The sequence below is a fragment of the Idiotropiscis lumnitzeri genome, unplaced genomic scaffold (assembly GCF_059441095.1).
Source record: "Idiotropiscis lumnitzeri isolate Australia: NSW breed Sydney's pygmy pipehorse unplaced genomic scaffold, RoL_Ilum_1.0 HiC_scaffold_65, whole genome shotgun sequence".
Taxonomy (NCBI): Eukaryota; Metazoa; Chordata; class Actinopteri; order Syngnathiformes; family Syngnathidae; genus Idiotropiscis; species Idiotropiscis lumnitzeri.
The window spans coordinates 1121258-1142887 of record NW_028283603.1 but is presented as its reverse complement, the minus strand read 5'-3'; the positions used below and the strand labels follow the sequence as shown (position 1 = coordinate 1142887).

Below are 21630 nucleotides of genomic sequence, written 5' to 3'. Positions count from 1 at the left end.
ATGAATTGTATGGAATTATGTACCTAGTGAAACGTTTATATATTAAATTGAACAAAAGTTTTCCTTTTCAAGGGATTGACAAAAAATAATCTGTAATAAGGAGGTCCTGAAATGTATGGAATTATGTACCTAGTGAAACGTTTATATATTAAATTGAACAAAAGTTTTCCTTTTCAAGGGATTGACAAAAAATAATCTGTAATAAGGAGGTCATGAATTGTATGGAATTATGTACCTAGTGAAACGTTTATATATTAAATTGGACAAAAGTTTTCCTTTTCAAGGGATTGACAAAAAATAATCTGTAATAAGGAGGTCCTGAAATGTGTGGAATTATAGAAATAGAAATAGAAATAGAAGTCCCTTTATTGTCATTGTACTCAAGTGTGCAACGAGATTATGGGGCTCCCCTCTCCAGTGCAATACAACAATAATACAGACAAATATATAAATTAGATAAATAAATAAATAAGACAGTGCAATGGAATTTAGTACTGAATAGGGCACAAAGAAACACAGCACATCACAATTATGTACCTAGTGAAAAGTTTATATATTAAATTGAAAAAAAAATTTCCTTTTCAAGGAGTTCCTGAAATGTATGGAGTTGTGCATAAACCAGTAGGTTTTATCAGATCACGAGATTATTTGTTCAACTTCCCGCTGAACCGAAAAAGACTAATCCCTCAGGTGTTTCAAAAAGATAGCGACTCGCTCACGAGTTTCTTTTCGGGTTGGAGGGTTAAATAGATGGTTGTGTTTGACCAGAGACAGAAATTTTCTCAAACTCTGATGAGGACGTCTAGAGCGAGCGCTGGAAAAGCTTAACATTGGATCGTAAGGATAACACTTTGATCTTTGAGGACGTCGTGAACAAACGAAGGAGTGCCTAACAATGGAGCGTAAGTAAATACTTATAATTTCATCTATTTTTAACAATGCTTGTTTGCTAAACAATATTGTTTAAACCATACCTTTATATATATACTCAGAAATGCTGTTTTACAGAGGATCATCTGAATGATCAACGTAGATCAGCCTGTAAGTCTAATGTTATTATATTTATGATTCAAAAGTTCTTATAAACTGACTCGATGTCTTATCTATTTTATGACAGACACACAGACACACCAATCCGCTTTCACGCAAGTAACTGTGAAACTTGAAACACCACCAGAACAAGGTGAATATAGTTGCAAACAGATTTAAAATATCCCTCGACCGCTATCCCACACACTCTCTCTCTCTCTGTTCCAGCGACATCCGGAAGTACAACAGTGCGCTTCCGGGTGAATACGTCTTTCCCGTCGAATACGCCGGAGGGGGACACGAACATTTTTTGTAAGTTTCTAAAGTCTCATAATATATAAATAGATTCTTAATGTTTATAACATATCTGTTCGGTTGTGTGTGAACAAGGGCAGAGATGTTTTGAATGTGTTCCGAGGCGTTATCGTCTTTGAGATGTAGCTATATATTGTGTAACGATATGTTTGATAGCTGTTGTTGGTGACATGTGTTCCGAGTTATTGTCGTATGCTAAGCTTCCAATGTGTTGCTAACCAGATGCTATGTTGCTGCTGCATGTTGCTGCTGTGTATGACCTGTAGTCAGCATTTGCTATGTGTTCCGAGGCGTTATCGTCTTTGAGATGTAGCTATATATTGTGTAACGATATGTTTGATAGCTGTTGTTGGTGACATGTGTTCCGAGTTATTGCCGTATGCTAAGCTTCCAATGTGTTGCTAACCAGATGCTATGTGTTCCGAGGCGTTATCGTCTTTGAGATGTAGCTATATATTGTGTAACGATATGTTTGATAGCTGTTGTTGGTGACATGTGTTCCGAGTTATTGCCGTATGCTAAGCTTCCAATGTGTTGCTAACCAGATGCTATGTGTTCCGAGGCGTTATCGTCTTTGAGATGTAGCTATATATTGTGTAACGATATGTTTGATAGCTGTTGTTGGTGACATGTGTTCCGAGTTATTACCGTATGCTAAGCTTCCAATGTGTTGCTAACCAGATGCTATGTGTTCCGAGGCGTTATCGTCTTTGAGATGTAGCTATATATTGTGTAACGATATGTGGACTATGGTTAGCGGATGGTCATCTTGTAAGGGCTTATGGAAGCATCTTGTGTTTACCGATCGGCCTTCTTCGAAGGATCTTGAATGTGTTATTATACTTGTCCTATTTGAAGTGTAGCTATATAATGTGTAGCTATATAAACGGTTTTTTGAGATAATAATTCTATTATTGATTTGATTAATCGGTTAACTATTAATACAATTTTTATTTACTTTTAATTAAGTATTTATTTTTTAAATATTTTTAAATTTTCTAATTTAGTATGTCTTTTAATTAAAAGTTTTGATTATTTTTCAACTTTTTAAATTTTTTATTTAGTATGTCTTTTAATTAAAAGTTTTGATTATTTTTCAACTTTTTTAATTTTTTTATTTTTCCACCGTAATAATTTTTAATCATGTAAAAATTTTTATTTTTTTAATTTATTATTAACTTTCTATTTATATTTTTTCCTGTTTTGAGATGATTGAAGATCTTACATATTTCTCGTGTGTCATATCTAGCACGTTATAGGGAGGGAGGTGTCAATGAGAACCCATCAGAGGGCCGTCGCATGGAAGGAGGTGTCAATGAGAACCCATCAGAGGGCCGTCGCATGGAAGGAGGCTCCAACGGGAACCCATCAAGGGCACGTCACATGGAAGGAGGTGCCATCGGTAATCCAGGATCAACCACATCGTCTCGTCGAAATGAGCAACCAATCAGACCTAGAAGTCCTATCCCAGGTAATGAGCGAGTCAGGCTTCAGAGAGAACGTCATGAGGTTCTAACAGAAGTTCTACGTACTTACAACAAACTGGTAGATCTGGCTGAGAAGCTCACAAATCCATGGTGATGTAGTATTTTCATTTTTATCTCTTGTAACATTTCTCTGATATATAATCCGTGTGTGTTTGTTATTGTGTAGTATACCATATACATTTCCACTAGATTACAGAAATCATTGCTTTTGTTTATGGTGTCAGACGCTAGTACAAGCATACCTAACGATCCATTCGCGGCGATAAGACAAATCGGCGATTTATAATCCTTTAGACCTAACAGACCCAAAACAGCGATATGGCGAACGATAATACACAACTGCTCGATCTAACAAGACACACATCAAATGATCAAACACAACCTCTAGACCTAACAATACTAGCATTAAACGGTCAAATACACACACAATCACAACCGCTTGATTTAACAACAGATGATCGCATACACACGCAATCACAACCGCTCGATCTAACAATATTCGCGTTAAACGATCAAATACAAACATCAGAAAGGGACCAGATACACACGCAATCACAACCACTAGACCTAGCATTACTCACATCAAACAATAATGGACAAACAGCGGATGTTCATTTATCAGTCCCCTCATTAAATCAGCAGGGGGGAACACAGACATCAGATGGTCATATACGCCCAAACGATCGCGCACAAACGCCACCTATCGAACTAACATTATTAAACTCAGTTCTTGATTTACCAAGCGCGCAGAACACATCAAATGAACACGAACCAATGACAACTGATGATGTTGATTTCACAAACGCACCTGCCACGCCAGATGAGGACAACTCGCAGCCTGAGGATGTCACAAATGCACCTGCGTCGTCAGATGAAATCACAAACGCCCTATCCACATCAGATGAAATCACAAAAGCACCGGCCGATCCAAATGAAATCACAAACGCCCTATCCACATCAGATGAAATCACAAAAGCACCGGCCGATCCAAATGAACATGAACCCATGCAGATTGCTGAATTCACAAACGCACCAGCCACATCAAACGGTCAAACTCAAACTTCAGGTGACCATTTAAACAACCAATCGTTAGAGGATTCAGTTGAACAGAGAGGTGGACATCGGGTAATCATACGAGATCGTTTCAATAATACAGAACTCAGGATCCCGTTAAACATACCAGAACCCGTTGATAACACTGATTTTCCAACATTTTACACCGCTATCATGGGCTCGATAAATGAACAGATGGATCATGCATTATCGAACGTATTGCCTGGGGATATGGTTCAATTGGAAGTGGTGGGGGAAAATGTAAATATACATGAGACGGTTCGCATGTCAGACGACCCCGACGTATGTGAAAACGCTGTTCAAAATCTGCTCGATCGACTCGTACAGTCTAACGCACAAGTCCTGTTTGATAGACAACTAGAGTTTGTCATCCAAATTGTAAGTGATATTCGCGGAGGTATGGGTCAAAAACGTCGAATAGGCAGTCTTTTGGATCATGAAATACTTGTTAAAAAAAGAAAGCATTTACTGGTGCCGAACAATCCGGGTGATACACAACTATGCTTTGCTACATCGTTAGCGCTTTTAATGGATAACTCATTGACGGAGCAAGAGATCTATCGACAAGCACTCGAGTATCAAAGAGCTGTTGGGATGGATGAGACGACCCCTGTAGGATTTAATGATATCAATAAATTCGAGACGCTTTTGGGTCGTAAGATTGTGGTTCTATATAGAAAAGAAGGAGAGTTTGGACCATTGATTCATTTCGAGACAGAATACCCCAAAACCGCAGATCCCTTGGTGATGTTTTTACAAAATCAACACTTTTACGGCGTGAAAAGTCCAGTTGGTTTGATGGGATGTAGTTATTTCTGTTGTTATTGTTACAAGGGTTACAATAATAAGAATCTACATCAATGCCCCGGACATTGTCATGTTTGCATAGACCCGACCTGTAAAACTCGGCCTCTGAAACCCATCCTTTGCAAGGGCTGTAATAAATCATGTCGAAACGCTGTCTGCTATGCCAAGCATCAAATAACCGGTGGAAAAGTTGGCAGCTTTTGCGATAGATACAAAAAATGTCCAGATTGCGGCCTTAACTATTACAAGACCAATAATACACAAGAGGCAAAACATAACTGTTTAGTTAAAAAATGTGTCTCATGTAAAATGCCGCTGAAAGATACTGATATAACTAGGGAACAACATCAGTGTTATATCCAACCTCTCCCAAAACAAGAACCCCGTGAAAAAATCGTCTTCTATGACTTTGAAACATATGAGGATCAGGAAAAGGTGCACAAACCCTTTATGGTCTGCACAAAATCACTCCAAGGGGAAGAACATCAATGGGTAGGACCTGATTGCGCCGTAAAGCTCATTGAGCATTTCAGAAAACCTCGTTACAAAGGCACCACTCTTATAGCCCACAATGCTCGTTCATTTGATTCCCAGCTCATTGTATCAGCGATGATTGACATGGGTCTCGTTCCTAAGGTTATCTTGACTGGTAGTAAAATCTTATGTCTCAAGCTTGAGTCAAACTGTCTCAGATTCATCGACTCGCTATCATTTTTACCCATGCCTCTGAGCGCAATGCCTAAAACTCTAGGTTTTGAAGATCAATGTAAAGGGTATTTCCCTCACAAATTCAGCTCATTGGAAAATCTCAACTACGTGGGTTCCTATCCTCAACCATGTGAATATGGGTTAGAACGCATGACAACAGCCAACCGTACCAAATTCCTTGAATGGTATGAAAGAGAATGTCGGGGAACCTTTGATTTCAGGAAGGAGGCGCTGATGTACTGCAAAAACGATGTTGACATTCTAACCGAGGGTTGTACAAAATTTAGAAACGAGTTTCTAAACGAGACAGGCGTCGATCCATTCAATTATGTCACCATAGCATCAGCATGCATGGGCGTTTTCCGTACCAATTTTCTCCAACCTCAGACATTGGCTATAACATCATCCGATAATTACGCGAGACAATATAAAGCCTTCTCACATGCTTCCATCCAGTATTTGGAGTGGATCATACACAGTCAAAAATTGCCTATACAACACGCTTTGAACGGGGGTGAAAAACAACTCGGTCGCTACGTCGTGGATGGCTATGTTGAAATTGATGGTGTAAAACATGTTTTTGAATATCTAGGTTGTTTCTACCACGGTTGTCCCGATTGTTATACACCAACTGAACGTTTCCCTCTGACAAATCAAACCTTTCAAGAATTGTTTGATATTAGCCAGAAGAAACTCTCGACCTTGAAATCGGATCCGTGTGTGCGTCTCACGGTAATGAAAGAACACGTGTGGTTGAACATGAAGAAAACTCATCAGGGTGTGAAAGAGTTCCTGCTTACTTATCAACATCCTGAACCCCTAGCACCACGTCAGGCTCTTTTCGGGGGCAGAACCAGCGTATTCACATTGCGATACACGGCCTCTCTGAATGAGCAAGTGTTCTATGTCGATGTCACCTCTCTGTATCCTTATGTCAACAGCAACTGCGCCTATCCTCTCGGTCATCCGATCGTTATCCGCAAAGACTTTGCCGACCCACGTAAATATTTCGGGCTGATCAAAGCCAAAGTCTACCCACCACGCGGTCTCTTGTTGCCTTTGTTACCTTACAAAACAGCTAAAGGTAAACTGACGTTCCCTCTCTGTAGAACATGTGCCGAAATCAACAACCAAACCTCATCGTGTCACCACGATGACGAGAGCAGGGCTCTGCTCGGTGTTTGGGTCACTATTGAGTTTAACAAGGCTCTTGACCTTGGTTACAGATTGGTTGAAATTGTGGAGGTGTGGCATTTCGACTCAGTGAGCAATAACATCTTTAAAGCTTACATGAACACCTTCCTCAAGGGGAAGCAGGAAGCCTCTGGCTATCCATCCAATGTCACCGATCAGGTGGGGAGGGACAAATACATCAATGATTACATGACACATCAAGGTATCCGGCTGGATCCTGAACGCATCAAAGTGAATCCTGGTAAGAGACAGGTTTCTAAACTTTGTCTAAATTCTCTCTGGGGAAAATATGGTCAGAGAGATAATTTAAAACAAACAAAACTGACCAACAAACCCGAAGAATTTTTTAAAATCATGTTTTCGGGTTTGTATGACATCGATTACTTCGGTTTCATCAAATCAGACACCGCGATGATTCAATACAGCGACAAAAAGAACATTCTTTCACGACCCTCCGACACCTCAAACATCTTTGTGGCTTGCTTTACAACAGCCCATGCAAGATTGTTCATGTACAGATTTTTGGAGCAGTTACAAGACAGGGTTCTATACACTGACACAGACAGCCTCATCTACGTGGTCAGGGATGGGGAAACGGCTCTAAAACTAGGCCAGTATCTCGGTGATCTGACTGATGAATTGGACGGTGACAGCATTCAGGAATTTGTTTCGGCCGGTCCTAAAAGCTATGCCTATCAAACTCGAGATACTAAAAAAACGGTGATGAAGGTTAAAGGTATCACACAGACGCACGAAAGCGGTCTAAACATCAACTTTGACAGTGTCAAAGACTTAGTGGAGGGATACATATCCAGCACGACGCATGGCAACGAACCCGACACGCACTCGCTTAAGACACCACAACACAGCATCGTCCGTGATAAAAAAGGGTTTCGCGTCAGAAATACTTCATTCGTCAAAAAGTTTAGGGTGGTCTACGACAAACGAAGACTTTTGCCGGACGGACGTAGTGTGCCTTTTGGTTATTAAGGGGAAAATGGAATTATCACAGGTCGAATTCGATCCGCGTCTCCAAGTGCCTTTTTCATGTTTGATCTCAGGGCCTAGCGGTTGTGGGAAAACATATTTTGTGAAACGTGTTTTGGAAGACTGTCAACATGTTATGAGAAATGTACCTGACAATATTGTATGGATTTATACCTCATATCAACCCTTGTACAACCAATTACAAAAGTTGATTAAAAACATAAAATTCCTAAAAGGTCTCCCAGAATCTTTTGATGACGAAGCCTTGTTCCCGTTACACCAGACTCATCTAATCATCCTTGATGATCTGATCTTCCAAGCATCGGACCATCCTGAAGTGGTGAAAATCTTTACCCAATATAGGCATCATAGAAATATGAGCGTCATATTGTTAACTCAGAATGTATTCCACCAAGGTAAATACAGTCGTACTATTAGTCTAAATAGTAATTACATGGTCTTGTTCAAAAATCCTCGGGATAAATTACAAACCAGTATTTTGGCTAATCAGATATTCCCTACGAAGAAAAATTATTTTTTAGAAAGTTTTGAAGATGCCACCAAAGACGCTCATGGGTATTTATTGGTGGATTTAACACCCACATGTCCAGAACAATACCGTTTGAGAACGGGTGTACTTCCTGATCAGTGGCCTACCGTCTACATTTCCAAAAATTGACATGTCCAAGCTTTTAAAAACAAACGCTCCGCAACTCAGGAACCTGTTTCAAGCCACGGCTAAGAGACGTAAAGACATACTAACCAGAGGTCCACCTTCTTTGATCAAGGTCCTCTGTGAAATTGCTTTCAATCTATTAAAGGGTCATATACCGCTTTCACCTTCACAGTTTAAGAAATTAAAAAAACAAAAGAAAATTATTAGACTATTGGCACGTAAAAAAACAAGTCTTAAGAAAAAACGCGCCTTTTTGACTCAAAGGGGTGGATTTATTCTTCCTCTGTTGGGAACAGTTGTACCCTTCCTAGGTAATCTTTTGGGTGGGTTAATCAACAAAAACTAGCCATCATGAGTTTGAAAACAGCCCAGAAAATGTTTCTTCTCACACCACAACAACTGGAACGTCTGAAAAAACCCGAACCTACCATCAGACAAACTGCCGAACAGGACATGGATGTGAAGATGAAGGCAGTTTTGGAAGATCTATCCTTGTCCCCTCATGAAAAAATAACAAGGTATCAGTCTTTACTTCATCGTTATTTAAGCCTTCTCAAACAAGGTGAAAAGGAAGAACGACCTCTGACCGTGTCTCTAACCCCTGAGGTTTTGAACCCTTCAAAGATTTCGAATGTTGAGGTACAAGACAAAATGGTGGGGAATGAAATCGAACCCTGGTTCGATATTCTGCATAACATTCCAACGCGTTATCGGAAAAACGCAGACTATGTTTTGAGAAAACTTAAGGATGCTGATAGAAGCTGGACCCCTCGTCATGAATTCATGTTTCAAGATAAGCCTATAAAAGGATCTCACATGACCGATTTACTCAGGCAGATTACTTTGACGAGTAAAAACATCGCGACTCGAACCCCTAGAGGCTGGAAGGAGTTTCTTCACACTCTACACGAACTCAATATTCCGGAGACCACCATCGTCAACCCTCACGCCCGTGACGAATTCAGACGGTTGAAACTCCGAGGTTCGTTAAGCTCTGATGATGACACAAACAAGAGGACATCCATTAGGAAGAAGAAAAAAACTAATAGAAAAAGACCCGCCCCTGTAAAGTGGGTGGGGTATTCCTCTTCATAAGTTTTAATGAAAAATCTAAAACCTTTGTATGTTTATACATGTGTTTTTATTCAATAAAATACATTTTAAATGATTACAGACAATGACAGGTTTGAAATTTTTTAAAAGAACATGCCGCTTGACCGGTACATGTCTTTTCCGCACAGGTTTGATAATGCTTTACAAAACTAGTTACCATGGCATCATTCTTTAACACATCATCCTTATAGCATGTTAACACATCCTGATAACTCAAACCACAGCCTCTATGTGTTAAATAATAGACGCAATGTTGACCACAGGTGATTGATAGCTCGTGTTGTAGACGTCTGTTATGATACAAAATACGATCGGAATGTTTTTTCAAAAAAGAGTTAATGTTTTGCGGATAATATTGAAATTCAGGAGGAAATCCAAAAGCGTCAAAAAAAGTACTGGTTCCATCTTTTTCCAACGTCAGAGCCAGCCAGTGTTCACCGGGTAAGTGTCGAGGATGTGTGTTGACGATGTAGAAGATTGGGGGGTTAGGCTGCAGCGAATTTATTTCATCCGAAGCGTAAACACCTCCAAATAAACGCCCTTGTAGACGTTTCATGAGTTGCTCCAGCTCTTTCCCGTTCATCAGTAATAATCCACTAATACCTGTCGTTTTGAATTTATTTCCAGGATGGAATCGTAGCAGGCGTACACAATAAGTGTGGTTGTGTGAGGGAGTGGGAGTCTAAATCTCATTTCTAACCTCAAACTTCCGCTGGAGACAGGTGCGAGAGCTCCTGAATCATCGTTGGGGTTTAAGTTAAAAACATACAGCGCATATCCACCGGAAAAATCCTCCCTGTTGATGCAAAGAGGTAAATCTTTCAAATGTCTTCCTGTCGATGTAAACAGGTTATGAAATTCTCGAACGGCGTTTCCTGCATTAAATTGGGGCTGGAAAGCTTTGGCTGGTATCTGTCTCCCCTCTTGGCAGAGCGCTAAATATTCCAAATGATGATGAGCGAAATTAAAGGGATTCAAATCTTTTCTGCCCACAAAGGCGTTGTGATTTACAAGACCTAACACCACATATCGAGGTGTATGACCGAGGAAAAGATTATCTTGTTGACAGGTTCTGGAATGTTGCGGGATGGAATAAGTTTTCACATTAATTCTTGATAACGGATACAAAGCATTTTCTTTGTTGAGAGCCGCAGCATGACCGATAGAGATGGCTGGTGAAACGGCGACTCTTTTCACAAAGAGGGAAGCGCCCACGATTTTCAGATGGTAGTTCACATCGGGAGGGCTCATAAAACAAAATTGGTCGTTGGCTTTGATGAGTTTCACTCGTAGATCCACGTTATTGAGAAGATGTCTCTCACAAAAAAATATGTCGGCGTGTAGAGGTCCTATCACGGTGAATGTTCGGGAACCCAACACATATTCTGCTCTGCGCAGTAATCCTTTGTTAACAGCATCCCCCGTTAAGACTGTTGAATCCATATGCCCTGATGTATCTTTGTAAAACATAGCCGCTGTGAATTGGCTTCTTAGAGAGGCTTCTGAAAAGTTTAACAACGTCTCTATCATAGCTCTGTATGGATGGGTTGCGCTAGATTGCGAGATCAACCTGTCGCCTAATGTTACATCCACTTGTGAGAAGATTGTATTCAAAGGATAATTAATAATACCGACTCGTTGATCTGTGGGTAAATTGCTACCATCTCTGTTGAGTACCCTCAGGTGCAGCTGAAGCAGGGTGTCTGAGAGGTCGAGATATTTGGATCCTTCTCCAGGTATGAAAAACTCCACAGGACCATCATCGGTGAGAGCCGAGATAGGTAACATTTCCACATATTGACTTTGTTCGATTGATAGTTGTGTCATGGGTGGACTAAATAAATCCAGTTCAGTTAGGGTGCACTCTGCTGACTTGTGATGCAAAAGAGCCATGATGAATAACCCTAATGGTCAATTTTGGTTAAGAGAAAATATCCCCGGTGTTTCTTCGCCGTCTCCTTTTCTTGACTGATTTCTTCTTGGACACGCGTTTGCGTTTTTTAGGCTCTCTCAACCTTTGTCCGATGGGTCTTTTTGCAGGTCTTCGTGCCAGAACCATTAAACCCGAACCTTCTTGAGGCTCCGCCTTACGGTTTATTCGTTCTAACACCCGACCGGCTACATCTGTTGCAATGTTTTTCGCAGCCGTTTGCAGGTGAGGTCTGGCAACGCTGAACCCTCTTTTGATTAATGGACTCACAAAACGAAATAATTTGGCAAAGATTGAACCCAATCCACGCCCATATTGGACCGGTAATCCATGAAAACCTGATAACGACCCACCCGCTTGGTTTTCGTAATAATCGACAAAACGGTAAAGATCATGATGCGTATCCAATACAACCATTTTTCTATCTGGGTCTAAAGTGCAGAGTAGCGATAACTTTACCGCGTGTAAATCCCACGGGTTGATTCTGATCCGTCTTAACTTCGATTCTTATATCCTCAATATGCTTCCTACTAACAGGCATGTAATAAAGAGGATTAAAGGCTTTAAATACAATGTCACCGTGATTATCATCGATGGGTATCGTTCTCAAGAGCGGAGCGAAAGCGTCACCCACAGCCTGATGATACACCACGTCTGTATAAACATATAGATGGTACATCCCCGCTTTTATATCCGCAGGATGTTGGCTCGCTGTCCACTGGGGTCCGCAGGTAACCCATTCATCGGGTAACGCCCCAAAAATGTAGGCTAACGCGGGACGAAAGCGTATCTTGTAATGACCATTCCCTGCCCAGAAAAATCTCTCCTTTAAATAATGGTATACAACATGGATTTCCGGATGGATCTTTTTGAGGAGCGCTTCCACATCTTGTCCTATTTTCTTAATATTATCGTAGTACCCAGCCGACAGGCTTAAGGATTTGATGGTGAATTTGTTTTCATCATAGTAAAGAGGTGCCAAAGCACCTGTTGTTGGTTCACCGTTTTCCCATGCATCTACATAGTCAAAAGATGCTTGATCTTCAGGCACGTTGAACCATGTATGGGGGTAGGATATTTCACTCAGAGCTACTTCCCAATTACCTTCGAGATCGATATGATGAGCCAGATTCACTCTGTATTCAGCTATCGTATTGTCTACATACACATCAGAACTTGCATTGGAGGGTAAGGTGACGTAAAACCCCCCTTCAAGATTCGGATCCATGTTGGTAAATGTCGAGATTCGTTGTAAAGCTTCTTATTTATACGTCGACGACTTGTGTAGCGGGGACCCAACTGTCATATTTCACAGGCCAGCCCTTCCAACGTATGAGAAACTGTTTCTGTCCGCCGACTTTACGCCGTTTGATAATCTTCTCCACTTGAAAGATTTGATCCTTGGATATCGTGACTTTCTGGAGCTCGTGTGCATAAAAAGTTCCTTGCACTATTTCACCGTCGTAGTCTTTAAGCTTGTAAACAGGTGGAAAACGCGGTACACACTCCGCTATCGTAAATAACTCGTCTGTAAAACTCTGTTCATATTTCTTGTCAAACACACCTCGCACTTTTGATATTCTAACGAGATCTCCTTGTTTAAATATCATTTTTATTCTATCACTACCCCCAGAGGGTATGTTGCCGTACAAGTTTTGGAAGACAAGCCATGTGTTATCCGGTGTGACTTGGTTAGGTTTCATTTTTATACTTGTATGATAACTTTCATTGTAACTATCGATTAAATCTTGTAATACGTCGATATAACGACGTGTGTTGTTGGCGGTGAAATATCGCCACATTCGAGTTTTTAAAGTTCGATTAAACCTTTCGACCACCGAGGCTTTCAAATCACTGGCTGTTGCAAAATGATTAATATTGTGTTTTTTCATCAACCTCTGAAATTGCGTGTTGAAGAACTCCTTCCCCTTGTCTGTTTGTAACTTTTTAGGGATGCCGCTAAAGGATAAGACCGACTCAAAGGCTCGAACAACTTCTGGCCCCGTCTTGTTCATCAGCACACGGGCATACGCTCGTTTTGAGAACACATCGATGATTGTGAGTAGGTATTTAAAACCATCGTTGTACTCGGTCAGAGCTTGCATATCACATAGATCGGCTTGGAATTGATTCATAGGACTGGACACAAAAACTCTGTTCCTAGGGAAATGAATTCGTGCTGGTTTGTGCAAGGTGTATGCATCTTGCGAAGATAAAAAATCCTTGACTTTATGACGCGTCACTTTTTGACCCATTTTCTCCGACGCAGCTAAATGAAGGCGTTCTACACCTCCAAAGCTGGCTGGATGAGCGGGGTCGTAGTACAGTTTTTTCAACCACCGCTTAACGCTCATGACGGTTTATGATTTAGTGACAAACATCACATCGCTATTTATCTAAACACACAGACAGACACAAAAGCATCTTTTTAAAAACATCCATTTTTTATTGAAAGAAGGTTAAGTATGGTTACACGTGATAAGGATTCTCTAAGATGTAAAAAGTCTATAGGTCAGGGTTAAAACAGATGGATTAACTTTTGATTCTAACAGGTCTTCAAACAGCTTCAATTCGTGCGCGAGATCCACAGGTTGTTGATGACGGAGACGGTATCTTATCACATCGTTAAACAGCGTGAGTATGGTAAGTACATGTCCTACACTTATCGCATTTTCCCAATTTTCCAAAATATTTTGAAACGTGTCGATCAATCCCGAGCGACTCAAAAATATGACATGTTGCACAAACAATTCCCAAGGCTCCTGAAAAATTGTTAAAGACATGGCACGCACTTTTTGCATAAACAATAAAAAATTTTCAATGAAAGGGTCTTTATCATCGGGGTTATATGTAATTGCTCTATTTATTATATCTGCCCACCCTTGGCTTCTATAGCCAAAAAACGATAATTTTCTGAAGACATTACCCATTTTTTATTCAAAGTTAATATTTTCTATAAGATATTCTTCGAAAGTATCAAGTTGATCACGATATATCATAAAACATATGGGCTCATCCGCTTTAAGGCGGTCCGGTAAGTCCTTTACGAGTGCTAAATCCACCATTAAGATCTCTGCAATTCGCTTGACTGTTTCTTTATCCGCTTTTACAGAACACAAATCCAACAAGTAGTGAATACACGGTAAAAACTTTTTACCGCAAAGGATGGGCATGATGCGGTCATAGTGCAGTCTTAGATAATAACAATTGCATAGGTATCTATAGCTATGCAAACAACCCCTTTTTTTGTGATACTTTATCAAAAAACGTCTGACCATGTAAATAATAGCCGCCTTAACAACTAATACGACATCCATATCAATCCATCCCTTAGGAGGATTATCCCATGACATATGTTTTGCCTCATCTTCGGAAATAGGTGCTGGTCCGTGGTCAGGGTCGTTGACGGTCTGAACCTTGATCTCCGTGGTTTGTGGAGAATCAGCCTGGTCGGACCAACTGGACAGTTGTACCTTCTCGTTTTGTGAAGATTCGGCCGACGAGGTGGGGGTCATCGGAGGTGTCGACGACGGGGTCGGCGAAACGGGACGACTCCACCCTGAATACGATGGCTCGCCGTTGTTGTACGAGGGTGCAACAGGTCTTGCTAAGATTCCTGGGCCCCCCATCCACAAGGAGTATGATGGCACAGTCTGGTCCTCGCCTGTTTTTGTAGAGGGTCCATCCTGGTCTACATTTGTAGAGGTCTCAACCTGTTCCATGTTTGTAGTTGTAAAGGTTTCCACAACATCCATATTCAGATCTTGATCGCATGTAGGTTCATCCACACCGCTATCTGTAATACAAAGATACCATGATTAAATATTAGAAAGCTATATAGTTAAAGATTAATTGCATCGTTTACCTGAAGAGATTTCTGCAATGTTGTTGTCAATATGATCAGGTGCGGCGATGGTTGTCACCCTTCGGGCCTTGCTGTTCACACCCAGATGACGTCTTGGTCTACACGTCTTCATTTCTTTCACGAGCTGGAAAAATTGTCTTGTCTGTGCAGAGCGTGACTTGGGCTTTACTTATACTGGTTTGAGACCGGGGGAGGGTTAAAAGGCGTGGTTCGATTGGCCAAATGTAGCCAACAGATACATGTCCAGACAAGTAAACATGACTCGGCAGATTTTACAAAAAGGTAAGAAGGAGGAGGGTGGTCGCCCGGATGCCCACGGCTGCCCATCGATCGACAGGATGTCGCCACTCACTATCTTTTGAAACACCTTGAGGCTGCTGCAGGCTTGGAGGGTGTCTATGCAAGACGCCGCGTCTTGCCCGGACAAACCCCCAAGCCTGCACAATACCATGTTTAAACTTATGTCGCTGGGAATATGTCCAGACATGTTTGCAAAAAGGGCAAATATCAACCGAATAAACATATTATTCAAAGGTAATAACAACGCCTGCTCTTCTCAACTCGTATTATTTCACTCGTTTAATTTAATTTTATACATCTACATTATTTAATTAGATATAGCTCATTTCATTGGATGCTTTATATACTTCAGATATTTAAATATGGATGACCTATATCCACCGAATAAACATCTTATTCAAAGGTAAAAACAACGCCTGCTCTTTTCAACTCATATTATTTCACTCGTTTAATTTAATTTTATTTATTTAAATAGAACATTGCATTGGATGCTTTATATACTTCAGATATTAAAATATGAATAACATAAGTACAGTTTGGGTTGGGGACGCACGCACGCAGGGAACACATTGTTTTTAACATAAGAAGCATACAGTTTGGGAGGGGGGCCAAGCCCCCCTCCCAATCACACACACAACGTCATCACAACGAGACAAAAAGCGTAATTCTGTAGGCGGGGGCCCTTGGCCCACACACACACACACATACAACGTCATCACAACGAGACAAAAAGCGTAATTCTGTAGGCGGGGCCCACTTCGACAAAAGCGTAATTCTGTAGGAGTGGTATTAAACCTTCAACGGGCAGGGAATATGTAAATATTTTGAAATAGGTGGCTGGAGATTGGATAGTTTTAACACAGGGGCGGGGATAGCGGCCATTTTGGACAAAAGCGTAATTCTGTAGGCGGGGACAACGAGACAAAAGCGTAATTCTGTAGGCGGGGCTATGACGTCATCAAAATTTAAAAAAGCGTAATTCTATTATCTCTTACAAAAATAATGGCTGGGGAATAAAAAAATGTTTTAATAATTTTTTTTTTTTGTTATAACATGAATTTCACCCTCTCTCTCTCTACCCGTATATATATATATATATATATATATATATATATATATATTATTTTATTTATTTATTTTTTTAAGCATTTTTGAAGGTGCGCCGCTACTTCGCACTTTTTTTTAAAAGCATTTTTGAAGGTGCGCCGCTACTTCGCACTTTTTTTTTTTTAAGCATTTTTGAAGGTGCGCCGCTACTTCGCGGATTTTCAGTTTTCGCGGGTGGTCTCGGTCCCCATTAACCGCGATAACCGAGGGTTCACTGTAGTAAGTTACATTCTAATTTACATTGACAGGTAATGGAAATGACTACTGGTAACCTCAATTGAACTGTATTTCAGTCAGAATGCCTCAAACATCATAAAAAAATAAAACGTTGAGTATTATTTCTCCTTCAAAATGTCAGAAGAAATACTCTATAATGGCCTGACGACATTAACATAGCTTATAGTATATAGCAGGGGTGGGAAAACTTTTTTATTGGCGGGCCACAATGGGTTCTAAAATTTGACAGAGGGGCTGGACCAGGAGCAGATGGATGGAGTGTTTTGGTAACCTCATCTCATCTGAGAAAAAAAATACATTTAATTTTAAATGAAAGTGAACAAAAGCTTGTCTTTGAAAAACCACACTATTTTGAAAATAAAACATTAACAAGGTTTTTTTTTTTTTTTCAAATTCGGCGGGCCGGATTAAAACGTTTAACGGGCCGCATGTGGCCCCCGGGCCGTAGTTTTCTCACGTCGGTATATAGCATAGCGGCATAGGTTCCCTCGTCAACATCAAGTGAGTTACCCTCTTACCAAGACCAAAATACGGGGCTCTCCATCTCCCGGTCACTTCTCCAGACCCCAACAGTCACCCTCGTTGCGAGAACTTGGAGATTCGATGTTTATTTTTTTTCGCTTCTTCAACTTCGTGTCTGATTCTTTTCTCTTCTCTGGCTCCAGGATTCCGCTGTCAATCAGATGACGATTGAGGCGGGACTTCCGGTTCAAAGTCACCCTCAGAGTTTGCAACCATTTGAGATGGCTTCTGTGGTAATAACAACTGTCATAGGTGCAATTTGCTCTATAAAGCATTAAAAAAAAAATAATAATAATAAATTACAAAAAATAGTCAAGTACAGCACTCGTCTCATAAACTAGGTAAGAATTTAGCGTTACTAACGTTGCTACACTATAAAGAGTGTTTTACTGACTAGCTAAACCCAGTTTGCTTAAACTGATCGTACACTGGACGAAATCTTACCGTTGTCTTTTTACAAATGGATTATGAAATTGTTGCAGAAATTGTTTTGCTGTGACGGAGGGCAAGTTTTATAAGGTTCGTTCATCGGGAAGGTTTTATATTAGACGAGGATGGTCTTGTTCTTCGGATTTTTTTTTTATTTATAAAAGGCCGAGCATTTGTATTTGCGCTCAGACTGTGTTGCACAGTGCACACGAACCAAAAGCTCTAAAGAAAACACAATACCCGATCCAAACGGAGGGACGTGTTATCTTTATCTTCCACACCGCCTATCTTGTACTGGCTTGCGGGGAGGTGCTGCCGCCTATCCCGTCTGACTTTGGGCGAAATGCGGGAGGGACGACCTGAACAGAGAAATACAAAAAGAAGCAGTACAGCGTCAGTGTAACTCCTTACGGGATAATATCCTCGTCGCATAAACAAGGTAAGAATTTCACGGTATGCATTTTGGTGAACTATAAAGCGTGCTTTACTGACTGGAGCGACGTCGAGTTAGCCTAAATGTATCGTGCATTGGACTAAATCTAGCAAATTAGAATTATACGATTTGTTCTTCGGGAAGGTTTTATATTAGAGGAGGAATTAAGATCTTGCCCTTCGGACATTTTTTGTGATAAAAGGCCGAGCATTTGCATTTGCGCACAGTATTAGTCCACGAAACAAGAAATACCCATGTACAAATAACTTGCAATTATAATAGTTGGAGCTGTAACAAAGTGTTTTTCATACGGTGTTGTATAAATTAGCAGGAAATTAGAACACAAATTAAAACACGTACAGTAGATACAAGAAGAACAACGACAGTCACATGTTGAGTCGAAAGCTAAAGAATAAAAATGTGTCTTCAAAACGTTTTAAAAGTGGACAGAGAGGGGGCTTGCCTAACATTCAATGGAGAGTCAGGGAATGGACTCCGAGTGCAAGTTTCAGGCCATCTATCTCAAGAAAGAGCTTCTGATGCACCTCAAACGGGTACTGCAAATTTAGTAAGTTCAGCGCATAGTTAATTCCCATGAGCAGGAGACTGGCAACATTTCCACAACCTCATTTTCTTAAGCAACAATGGAAACAGAGGCATGGGATGTGTCTTCTTGTCCCTCACTTGCTTGGAAGACATAGAGTACGTGTGTCAAACTCAAGGCCCGGGGCCAGATCTGGCCCACAACCTAATTTTATGTTGCCCGCAAAGGGCAAATCATCTGCATCAACTTCCTGTTTCTAGCATATTTTCTTCACAACAACACTGAGATATGAGATATTGCCAATTATTTGTTACCAATCCTCCCCTTTTAAAATAAATTGAAAAATTGTTGAACAATTACTTACTAGCTTCTGATTTCAAAACTGGCTTTCCAATCAATTTATATGGGTTCACAGTCCCTCTGAGGGAAACCACAACTACGATGTGGCCCGTCCATAAAAATGAGTTTGACACCCCTGACATAGACCTTCAGTACTTGCTTGGCCTGGTCCTCTTTTGCTTGTTCTCTGCTGACTTCCTGAAAGAGCATATACATCCATGGTTAGGTGCATAATGTCCCAAATTTGTGTTTGCTTTTTATAGTTCTGAATATCGCTGTCTTCAGGCAGTATCCAAGAAGCTCCAGAATCTTCACCTTGCAGGAGACTTCCAATGGCACGTTTTTGCAATCATTAACACTGCATCATCCAAAGAGAGCAAACCATTTTCAACATTTGAGATTGGTCAGTAATATTTACAAGTAACACCCACTCGTGTGGATTGACCAATAGATTAGATCTAGAAAAACATGAAATTACTCAAATTATGACAACATGTTTCAGCCGGACACCAGTGATATGTGACAGTATTTGCAATCTGCATTACATGTTTATAACAGCATATATGAGAATCAAAAAATAAATAAAAAGGGCAATGAAAACGGAAATTAAAATAGAAACCTCAACCTCAAGGATAGGATTTTTGTCGAAATCTCAAAATCGAAACTTTGGACCTTCTGATTTATTTTGTCAATTACCCGAAAGTAACCTTTGCCAAATGCCAACCCTTTAGCCAGAGCAGGTCACATACTGGCAGCAATTAATTTATTTGAATATTGTGACAAATAAAAATGTTTGCTGCACAGTCTATGAGTTAATTGCAGCTTTAAAAACGTAATACTGTTGTAATTTACCTGGTAGTCCGTGATGAGTTCCTCTGCAGACTGTCCGAGGAATTTCATCAAGGAATGGATTATGCCTTCCAGCTTCAACGTTTTGCTATTTAAAAAGACACAAGATGATTAAGTGTCTTAAATAAATAAAAGCTCACATATGCATTGCTTACATCCCAAAAAGTGCATCTCAACTTTAAATAAAAAAAATAGCAAGATATCCATAAGCTCTAACAGATCTTTTATTGTTTTATTCTGTTAATGCTTATGATGGACTTATCCAAAATAGTTTGATGCAAATTATATTTGCAGTAATAAAACACAACCCTCTTACATGACTGAGTGAACTGAGCATAGGTCTTATTTCAGTGCCAGTAACTCGGCCTTTTTTTCCAAGTATCTCCTTCAATTCCAGGGTGTAAAGTTCCATCTTGGTTAGCCAGGTTCTCTCAAATTGAACATATGTAATTTGTTTGAACTCTTTCTTAATCTGAAACATTTTTCCCTCAATTAGAACATTTTCAAAATTAAGAAATCTAAATCACGATTTAAATTTTGATTAATCGTCCAGCACTAGAAGATACAGCAGCAGGTATTACTCCTCCTCTAAAATAATAAAGGCAGTACAATCATCACTTAATTTGACACAGAGTTTTGATTAATTGCTGGACTATGGTCTGATATTTGTCCCACTTGAAACTAAATCTGAATATTGGTTATTTGAATGTGAATATCTTAACTTTGATATTTGAATTGAAACCTGAATGTTTTGAATTGAACACTGAATTATTGAATTGAAAAACTGAATTCGAATTACATAAATTGTATATTTTTAATTTGATTCTGAATTTTTCGATCATAATGTTTTTGTTAAGAACTATATCCCAATAAACTTGAATGTAGGACTTTAAAATGCGTTTTTAATTCCTCAAAAAAAAGGTCTCCTCACCAAAAATTCAATACTGCATATGCTCAAATTCAGTTTACTAAGTAAAAATTCAAGACTCAGTGACAGACATACGGGAGCTTTAGGGTGCCTCAAGGATGTGCAATGGATTCCAATCACCTTCCACCTATCACATCAACCCCCCCATCCTTCAGCAGATCCACTGGCTTCCAGTCAATCAACAAATCATTTTCAAAATTCTTCTATATATTTTCAAATCTATGGCTGGCGACCAGTTCAGGGTGTAGTGCGCCTTTCGCCCGTAGTCAGCTGGGATAGGCTCCAGCACCCTCCCGTGACCCTGTACCGGATAAGCGGTGTGGATAATGACATGACACATGACTTTCAAATCTCTTCACAACCTCGCCCCCCCCTACCTTTCAGACATCATCCATATTCCCACTCCATCCCGCGCTCTCCGGTCTTCATCCTCCTCACTCCACCCCTTGCCTGCCACCATGGGGGACAGAGCCTTCAGCGATTCGGTTCTCCAGCTCTGGAACTCTCTCCACCTGACCTCTGTAATTGCACCACCCTCCCTGTGTTTAAAACTAAACTCAAAACCAATCTGTTCCGCCTTAATTACTCTCTCCAATTCCAGATATGTCCCTCATCCACTTTATTGTATTTTATCCTGCTTGATTTACGTGTTGGTGTTTCTACCCGTATTTGTGTTTTTACTTTCGTATTTTACTCTGTACAGCGGCCTTGAGTGTCCTGAAAGATGCTTCCAAAAAAAAAAAAAAAAAATATATAT

The 21630-nt window shown here is 40.2% G+C and overlaps 1 protein-coding gene and 1 long non-coding RNA gene across 2 annotated transcripts; one reads left to right on the top strand and one right to left on the bottom strand.

The window, feature by feature from the left end:
- The first annotated feature begins 443 nt into the window (after positions 1 to 443).
- Positions 444 to 1341, top strand: LOC148315660 (uncharacterized). Its single transcript, XR_015840712.1, has 4 exons — positions 444 to 902; positions 993 to 1041; positions 1118 to 1183; positions 1258 to 1341. It is a non-coding gene; the product is annotated as an uncharacterized LOC148315660 (long non-coding RNA).
- A 12402-nt stretch (positions 1342 to 13743) lies between these two features.
- On the bottom strand, positions 13744 to 16463 carry LOC148315659 (uncharacterized). The gene is made up of 2 exons (XM_088287429.1): positions 15186 to 16463; positions 13744 to 15116 (listed from the first exon to the last, which is right to left on the bottom strand). Exons 1-2 carry the CDS (start codon positions 15295 to 15297, stop codon positions 14254 to 14256), a joined length of 975 nt encoding a protein of 324 aa, XP_088143555.1. The 5' UTR covers positions 15298 to 16463; the 3' UTR covers positions 13744 to 14253.
- Positions 16464 to 21630: the final 5167 nt, after the last annotated feature.

Coding starts and splice junctions, on each gene's coding strand:
- LOC148315659 (XM_088287429.1), bottom strand. CDS start 15,297: ATGAAGACGTGTAGACCAAGACGTCATCTGGGTGTGAACAGCAAGGCC. Junction 15,117..15,185: donor CATTGCAGAAATCTCTTCAG/GTAAACGATGCA, acceptor TTTGTATTACAG/ATAGCGGTGTGGATGAACCT.